This window comes from Rana temporaria, chromosome 5 (assembly GCF_905171775.1).
Source record: "Rana temporaria chromosome 5, aRanTem1.1, whole genome shotgun sequence".
NCBI lineage: Eukaryota > Metazoa > Chordata > Amphibia > Anura > Ranidae > Rana > Rana temporaria.
Genome location: NC_053493.1, coordinates 397,390,681 through 397,399,811, shown reverse-complemented (window position 1 = coordinate 397,399,811; position 9,131 = coordinate 397,390,681). Strand labels below are relative to the sequence as shown.

The window sequence follows — 9,131 nt, the reverse complement described above, 5'->3', positions numbered from 1 at the left end:
AAAACAGAAATAAAGCATTTGTTTATGTCGGATATTTCAGTTTTCGGATTCTGCACGTTCGTTATCGTTTGTTAAAACGATAACGAAAATACCCGAAATTCGAACGAAAATGCATTTGGACGAAAACGAATGCACATGTCTACTATGTTTCCCACTGACACCAACAACGGGGCACCCTTCCTTACATTCACACCAACACTGGAGAATTATTCCTCCCAATAATACCAATGGTGGGACACTATTTTTTTTCCACTGATACCAAGGATGGGGCACTATTCCTTCCACTGACATCAATGATGGAGTACTTTCCCCTCCACTGCTACCAACAATGGGACACTATTTCTTCCACTGACACCAATGATGAGACCCTATTCTTTCCACTGAAACCAATGATGGAGCATTATTCCTTACACTGATATCAATGATGGAGCACCATTCCTCCCACTGATACCATTGATGGAACTCTATTCCTTACACTAACACCAAAGATTGGGTACAATTCCTTCCACTGACACCAACAAGGTGGGCACTATTCCTCACACTGACATCAACACTGGGGAATTATTCCTCCCAATAATACCAATGATGGTCCACTATTCCTTAGACATGTGCAGTTTGTTTCGTACAAATCGAAAATTTGTATGAATTTCCGAAAATTCATACATTCGGAAGCATTCGAAATCCGAATTGATATGCTTCCGAATTTTACGAAATACGAAACTTCGTTGACAAATTTTGGATCCGAATTTCTTACAGAACGGGTTGAATGTTTGTTTACTTTTCGTAACAATTATGAACATTCGTTATGATGAATAAGCAAACCCAGGAAGTCAGCACAGCACAGGGATGGTGGGAGCCCTCCATAATAAAGTTAGCGAACATTCGACGAAAATTCCTATTCAATTCAATGGCAGTCGTTGACTCATTATGCGGGGCTCCTACCATCCATCCCTGTGCTGACTTCCTCCTGGGGCTGTGCCCCTGCTGTGCTCATTATGAGGGGCTCCCACTATCCCTGTGCTGTGCTCATTATGAGGGGCTCCCAATATCCCTGTGCTGTGCTCATTATGAGGGGCTCCCACTATCCCTTTGCTGTGCTCATTATGAGGGGCCCCCACTATCCCTGTGATGTGCTCATTATGAGGGGCTCCCACCATCCCTGTGATGTGCTGACTTCCTCCTGGGGCTGTACCCCTGCTGTGCTCATTATGAGGGGCTCCCACTATCCCTGTGCTTTGCTCAGGGCCGTTTGAAGGAATTAGGGGGCCCCAAGCAGTGTGCCCATCAATTGTCGCTACTGTGCCCCATCAGATGCTACCAGTGTGCCAATCAATTCTCGCTACTGTGTCCCATCAAATGCTGCCAGTGTGACCATCAATTGCTGCTATTGTTTTTCATTTGCTTTGCTTTGCTCGCCTTTTTATCTGGACTCTCTGTCACTCAGTCTTGTCTGGTGGGGCAAACTTCAGCGCTGGTCTTCTCTTCCTGGTTCCCTGGTCCAGGCAGGCAGTCGGCCGGGCCGCTGGGGCAAGAGGAGGAGGAGCCTGGAGAAGGTCGCGTCAGAGATTTGCAGCCCTGGGCTGCAGCGGAGGTCCTCGGGAAGGGAACAGCTGGCTGAGCCGAGCCGTGGATCTAAGGCACTGGTCTAGCATGCCAGAAAGACAAGTTCGTAGCTGCAATGCAATGGAGGCGGAAGACAGCATGACAGGGTGTAGGGAACTTAGGTGAAGAAAGGGTTAAAGTTAGAGGGGGTGGTTAATAGGATCCTAGAAATTAACTATTGGAGGAGGTGAGGAGAGGGGGAGGAGAGTTCAGTGAGCTAGGTGATGCTGGAGGAGGGGCAGCATCAGTCCGGGGGAAGAAGCAAGGAGAGAAGTGTCTGTGTATCGGGTCAGCGTCTCTAGGCCATCTGTGGAAAGGCAAGGAAGGGAAAAAATGTCAGAGGTAGCCGGGTTGCTAGCGCAGCTTCAAGCTGTTGCAGAGGTCCACGGCGCGGACTGGCTGCAAAGCCAGATCACCGCCACTCTGCGGGGGGTACAGCAGGCCCCGGTCGGTTCCAGGCCTGCTTCAACGCGCGCGAGGCGGTCGATTCCGCCGGAGCGCTTCAGCCCTGATAACACCCCCAGGTCACAGCGTCGGGTGCGGAGTCCCAGTAGGCCCCCGTCGGGCCCCCCCGCCAAGCAATCTCAGTCGGCCACTGCACGGGCGGGGGGGCGGGAAGCGCGCAGCGCGGGGGAGCCTCTCGGGTGCCCAGGCCTACCTCCCCTGTGTTGGTGCAGGCCCAGATTCACATGGCTGTCCCCGGTGGCGATGTTCCGGTCGGGGGGGCGGCCCGGCGTGGGAAGGACCCTCAGACAGGCGCCGGCCTAGCTCGGGCCACAGGCGGCGGCCTTGCACGCGGTGGGGATGCGTTCAGTGATGCAGATGGAGCGACACCAGGCCAGTCACGTCAGTCGGGAGGTCCCGCCTCCAGGCACCGTTCGGAGTCTGGGAGGGTTGACCGGAGGGGCAGTGGTGCTCAGGCTGCAGCCGCAGTGCTGAGGGATGATCTGATTGAAGAGTTCAGCAGCGATGGAGACGAGAGCCCTCGGGGGGTGGTGGCTCCCATACCTGTCACAACGCCAGCTGTGTCCAGAGGTCGGGGAAGGAGTGAGGAGGTTCGTCAACGACCACACGGGCAGGCGGCGACCGGTTCCAGCAGCAGTGAAGAGGGGGAGCTGCCGGAGGACCCCGCGGAGGATGGACGTTATGGGAACCTGTCGGCTGGAGGACCTTCACGGCCGCGCCGAACCGGTAAGACTACATCTAATGTGGTTGCGGGGGGTAGGGGTGGGGTTAGTGCGCAGGACATTAGTGGGGGGGTGGCGGTGCTTAGTCCCTCAGGGGAGGGGGGTGTGTGGGATGCCTTACGGGAATTGTTACGTAGGCTAGATGGGGGTGCTCCTCAGGTTGCGAGCCCGCTGGGTCCTTGGGTCCCCCCGGTTCCAGTACCCCCCCCCTCGGTTCCTGCCCCCGCCGTTCAGGCGCTGACAGCGGTAGTTGTCCCTCCCCCGGTGCCGGCGAATCCAGGGACAGGCGTGGCAGGGACACAGACGGACAAGGACGGCGTGGGAACGGTGGCGGAACGCAAGGACAAAGACAAGGACAAGGACGGGGACAAGGTGCGGCTGGATGACGTGGCTAGGGGGGAAATTTACATTTGCTTTGAAGGGCCGTTGGGTGCCCATCTTAAGCCAGAGGTGAGGGAAAAAATTCAGAAGGACGAGTTTGTGGAAATATTTTCCCTGCTCCCGTTGGAAAAATTTCACCTCGACCGGGTGAAGCCGGACGAGAGCAAAAAGGATGAGGAAGAAAAACGTCGGTATAGGCTCATTCCACGGACGTTTACGAATTGGCTACAGGCGTTTGCGATTCTGGCTAGCGTGATCGGGGAAAAGGCCCCCGAGAACTGCACGGCCCTATTCTGTTACCTTGATGCCATTCACGAAGCGCATAGGGTGTACGGGGGTTTGGCGTGGTTGAGGTATGACGAACAGTTTCGTCAGCGCAAGGCAGTGCGTCCCTCCATCCGCTGGGACCATAAGGACATTAGCCTGTGGATGAGGTTGATGACCTCGACCAGGGCGGCGGGCCAGTCCTTTCCTGGGGGGGCCGGCGGCGCTTCCTCCGTGGGATCGCCGGCCCTCAAAAAGAAAGGGGTGTGCTGGCAGTTCAACGACGGAACCTGTCGTTTTGGAGGATCCTGCCGCTTCAAGCACGAGTGCTCAGGGTGTGGTGGGTCGCACGTGGCGCTGGAAAAGGGAATGACGCCGGTGAGACTGGAAAGGATGCTGCCTTTTCTAAGTAAGTATCCGGACAGGGCGGCGGCGCGTTTGCTAGAGCAGGGGTTCGGGGAGGGTTTCGTGATTCCGAGTTCGTTGGCGGAGGTCCCTCCGGTGGCGGACAATTTGCGGTCAGCTCTGCGACATCCGGGGGTGGTGTCGGCTAAGCTGGCCAAGGAGGTGGCGCTCGGCCGGATAGCCGGCCCGTTTCGGGAACCACCTGTGGGGGGTTTGGTGGTGTCCCCGTTGGGCGTAGTTCCGAAGAAGGAAGTGGGTCAATTTCGGATGATACATCATCTGTCGCACCCAAAAGGGGGGTCGGGCAACGATGGTATTGATCCGCAGAGTTGTGCGGTTACCTATACATCATTTGATGCGGCGGTGTCTTGGGTTAGAAAGTACGGGAAAGGGGCTTTGATGGCAAAGACGGATGTGGAATCCGCCTTCAGGCTGTTACCGGTGCACCCCACTAGTTTGCGTTTGCTGGGGTGCCACTGGCAGGGGGAGTATTTTGTTGATCGTTGCCTGCCGATGGGTTGTTCCACATCGTGCGCTTTGTTTGAGACGTTTAGCTCGTTCTTTGAATGGGCAGTCAGGGAAGTGGCGGGGGTGAATTCCGTCATCCACTATTTGGATGACTTCCTGTGCATAGGACCCCCGGACTCCCGCTGTTGCGGGGTTCTGTTGGGTACGGTACAGTATTTGGCGGAACGTTTTGGGATCCCCTTGGCCCCCGACAAAACGGAGGGCCCTGCGTCTGAGCTGGTGTTCTTGGGGATCACCATTGACTCGGTGGCGATGGAATGTAGGCTACCAGAGGATAAGGTGTTGGCTTTGAGGAGGGAGGTCAGTGAGGCCCGGGTGAAGCGGAAGATTCGATTGAAGGAGCTCCAATCCTTGTTGGGGAAGTTAAATTTCGCGTGTCGGATTATTCCCATGGGACGCATTTTCAGCCGAAGGCTTTCAGGGGCCACGGCAGGGGTCCGGGTGCCGAACCATTTTGTGCGCCTGACCAATGAACTGAGAGACGATCTGAGGGTTTGGGGAACGTTCCTGGACTCTTTCAATGGTCGTTCGATGTGGCAGACGGGGCCGGTCAGCAACGCCGACCTGGCTCTATTTACCGATGCGGCGGGGTCAGTGGGCTATGGGGCCTATTTCCACGGACGGTGGAGCGCGGAGCCCTGGCCGGAGTCTTGGAGGGCAGCAGGGTTCCTCCGGAACCTGGTGCTGCTGGAGTTGTTCCCCATCGTGGTGGCGATGGAATTGTGGGGGGAGTTCTTCAGGAATAAAAAGGTGCGCTTCAATTGCGACAACATGGGGGTGGTGTGGGCGATCAACAGCATATCGGCATCCTCGCCCCTGGTGATTAGGTTACTGCGGTACTTGGTACTTAAGTGTCTCAAAGTGAATGCCTTGATATATGCGGTGCACATTCCTGGGGTGGATAACAGATTGGCGGATGCTTTATCTCGTTTCCAGTGGGCGGAATTCCGGATCCTGGCGCCAGGGGCAGAGGGGCAGGGGGAACCCTGTCCTCAGAAGTTGTGGGACATTGCACTGGAGTCGCCGCAGGATTGATTCGGCAGTCGATCAGCGAGGGAACGTGGCGAGCTTACTCTAAGGTGTGGCAGGAATGGTCCGCACTGAGGGAGGAGGTAGGAGGGTCGGAAGATCCAGAAGACCTGCAGGCGTTGGTCTTATACTTTGTGTGCTGCAATTACGAGAGGGGAACCTCGGGTGGCGCCATTAGCAAAAGATGGCGGCATTGGCTTTTTTATTTCAGATGGCGGGCCTCAGGGATTTTACAAAATCCTTTGTGGTGCGCAGGGTGTTAAAGGGATACAGGAAGGGCAGTACTACACGGGATTCCAGGCGTCCGGTGTCGTTCGCGGTCCTGGGTACGGTATTGGGGAATTTGGAAAAGGTTTGCGCATCGCTTTATGAGCAGATACTTTTTCGGGCTGTTTTCGTTCTGGCCTTTTTTGGGGCGTTCAGGGTGGGGGAATTAGTTTCCCCCTCCAAGGTGGTGGGGGGAGGACTACGAATGCAGGACGTTAGGTGCCTGGAGGAATCGGTGGTGATTTGGCTTAGCCGTTCGAAGACGGATCAACTAGGTAGGGGCGTAAAAATAGAGTTGTTCCGGGGGAATTGTCCACTAACATGCCCGGTTGAGGTGGTAAGGTGGTTTTTGGGCGTTCGCCCAAAAGGGGGGGAGGCTCTGTTCATCCATCAAAAAGGGGAATGTTTGTCTCGGTTCCAGTTTACGGCGGTGTTCCGGAAATGTCTGAAGGAGGGGGGTCTAGTCCCGGGGGAATATTCGGCGCATTCGTTTCGAATAGGGGCAGCAACGGAAGCGGCAAGGGGAGGCCTGCCTGCAGATTCTGTAAAGCGGATTGGCAGATGGGAGTCTAATAGATATAAACTGTATGTACGGCCTCATTTGTTGTAAACAATGAGGTATCGGTGGTTGACAATGCTGATGTTAATGTTTTCGGGGGGTTGTTTTTGGTCCTGCTGGGTATTGTTTTTCTCTTTTGTGTCTTTACAGATCCCCAAGGTTGTCTGATTTGGATCCTAGGACATTCATTTGTGTTTTGGGGGGCAAGAAGGGCGGATGTCAAGCCTGGGGGGAGACAGCTGGGGGTGCCCAGGGAGGAAGGAAGGGTACGATGGATAGGGATTAGGGGTCTCATGTGGCAGAAGGTGTTACCCGAAGTTCACAGGGGGGCTAGCTTAGACAGGGCCCCGGACATTTTGGTGATACATGCGGGGGGGAATGATTTGAGCGTCCGGCCGATGCGCCAGGTGATCAAAGGCATACAATGGGATATACGCCGACTGCGGGCCTCTTTCCCTGACCTGATCATTGTTTGGTCAGATATTGTGGCTCGCATGGCCTGGAGGGAGGCCAGGTCATTGGAGCGTTTGGATAAGGCCCGGATAAAGGTGAACAGAGAAGTGGGCAGGTTTGTGGTGCAGCAAGGTGGGATAGCGGTTCGCCATTCAGATTTAGAAGTTGAGACTTGGAGGTACCTGAGGGGGGACAGGGTTCATCTCAACCCGATCAGGATCGATCTTTGGGCTCTGGGATTGGAGGAGGGCGTTAGGAGGGCTTTCCTGGTGTGGCGGCGGGCCCAAGTGTGAGGTGGTCCCACTTGTGCCGCGGTGGCGGTGGGTTCCCCTGCCGTTTGGTAGAAATAGACGGTGGTTAGGTAAAAACGGTGGGGGGGGCATAGTTACAGGGATGGTGTCTGCCTTGGTGGTCTGGTGTCAGTCTGGACCACCAGGGGAGAAGTGGGTGGGTCTGTGGTCAGCTAGGTCTTCGAGTCGGTAGTCGCGACTGGGGACATGTCGTTAGCTAAGAGGGTACCACAGGCCCAAAAGAGTGATCAGGGGTTGTCAGGGGGACTGACAACCAAGGTATGGTTAAAAGGTTTAACAATTGAGGAATAGGTTAAATATTTAAAGTTGGGTGATATATATATGTATATGATGGTGTATAGATATATATATATATACAGTTTTTGTATTTGTTAATAAAGGCCTACCAGGCCATTTTAAATCCAGCAGGTGTCAGTGTGATTATTGGGAAAGGTTTAATGTTAAGGGGTATATGCTTGTATTGGTTGGTGCGGTAAGTTATCCGGCTGCCCTAGTCAAGACAAGTTCGTAGCTGCAATGCAATGGAGGCGGAGGACAGCATGACAGGGTGTAGGGAACTTAGGTGAAGAAAGGGTTAAAGTTAGAGGGGGTGGTTAATAGGATCCTAGAAATTAACTATTGGAGGAGGTGAGGAGAGGGGGAGGAGAGTTCAGTGAGCTAGGTGATGCTGGAGGAGGGGCAGCATCAGTCCGGGGGAAGAAGCAAGGAGAGAAGTCCCACCCTCCCGCCCTAATTATAGGAGTTAGGTGGTTTTGACAGTACAGGATGGCGGTGGGTTCCCCTGCCGTTTGGTAGAAATAGACGGTGGTTAGGTAAAAACGGTGGGGGGGCATAGTTACAGGGATGGTGTCTGCCTTGGTGGTCTGGTGTCAGTCTGGACCACCAGGGGAGAAGTGGGTGGGTCTGTGGTCAGCTAGGTCTTCGAGTCGGTAGTCGCGACTGGGGACATGTCGTTAGCTAAGAGGGTACCACAGGCCCAAAAGAGTGATCAGGGGTTGTCAGGGGGACTGACAACCAAGGTATGGTTAAAAGGTTTAACAATTGAGGAATAGGTTAAATATTTAAAATTGGGTGATATATATATGTATATGATGGTATATATATATATATATATACAGTTTTTGTATTTGTTAATAAAGGCCTACCAGGCCATTTTAAATCCAGCAGGTGTCAGTGTGATTATTGGGAAAGGTTTAATGTTAAGGGGTATATGCTTGTATTGGTTGGTGCGGTAAGTTATCCGGCTGCCCTAGTCATGCCGCCGCGCTGACTCCGCCGAAAGGTCACTGACTGGACTGGAGGTCGGACTGCTCTCTCTGCTGCTGCTGCTGCACACTGAGTGAGCACTCAGTGTGCACTTCCTGTCAGTCCGGCAGGGAACAGGACACTGAATTTCCTGTACCGCGCGGTACACGGCCGGACTGACAGAAGGACAGAAGAGGAGCTTGGCCACGCTACAGCCTGGAAAGGGGAAGTTGGGGGCCCCAGGCCAGCTCGGGGCCCCAAGCAATTGTTTGCTTTGCCTGTCCTGGCTGTGCTGACGTCCTCCTGGGGCTGTACCCCTTGCAGTGCTCATTATGAGGGGCTCCCACCATCCCTGTGCTGTGCTGACCTCCTCTTGGGGCTGTACCCCTTGCAGTGCTCATTATGAGGGGCTCCCACCATCCCTGTTCTGTGCTGACTTCCTGCCACATTTGTTTGTAGCCCGATAGTTTGTATTTCGTAATTTGTGTCCGAAATTCAATTTGGATTGAATACGAATTTTCGTTAGGTTCGTTAACTTCTCGTAACAATTACAAACATTCGTTATGATGAATTTAAAAAGCAAACCCAGGAAGTCAGCAGCACTGCTGACTTCCTGGGTTTGCTTTTTAAATTCATCATAACGAATGTTGAATTGAATTTCGGACACGAAATACGAATTAGCGGCTTAATACGAAACGGAACGAAACGAAACAAATTTATTGACGTCGCCCATGTCTACTATTCATCCCATTGACAATGGGATGCTATTCTATTCTTCCCCCTGTTTAGAAAGTTTGGAGACCCCTGCAGTGCATTATAGTTAAAGGAGTTGTAAAGGAAAAAAAAGAGTAAATACCTATTAAATTCCTCCATCTATATCACCTCCGGCATTCTAGTTTC

General features: G+C 53.6%; 1 protein-coding gene across 1 annotated transcript; it reads left to right on the top strand.

Moving 5' to 3' along the window:
* Positions 1–2,192: 2,192 nt before the first annotated feature.
* LOC120941335 lies at positions 2,193–6,968 on the top strand. The gene is made up of 2 exons (XM_040354669.1): positions 2,193–2,793; positions 6,373–6,968. Exons 1-2 carry the CDS (start codon positions 2,292–2,294, stop codon positions 6,966–6,968), a joined length of 1,098 nt encoding a protein of 365 aa, XP_040210603.1. The 5' UTR covers positions 2,193–2,291.
* The last annotated feature ends 2,163 nt before the right edge of the window (positions 6,969–9,131 follow it).

Bases quoted from the DNA above. Each gene is read 5' to 3' on its own strand.
- LOC120941335 (XM_040354669.1), top strand. From the start codon at position 2,292: ATGGCTGTCCCCGGTGGCGATGTTCCGGTCGGGGGGGCGGCCCGGCGT. The intron at 2,794-6,372 runs GTAAGACTACAT...GTGTCTTTACAG, and splicing joins TTCACGGCCGCGCCGAACCG to ATCCCCAAGGTTGTCTGATT.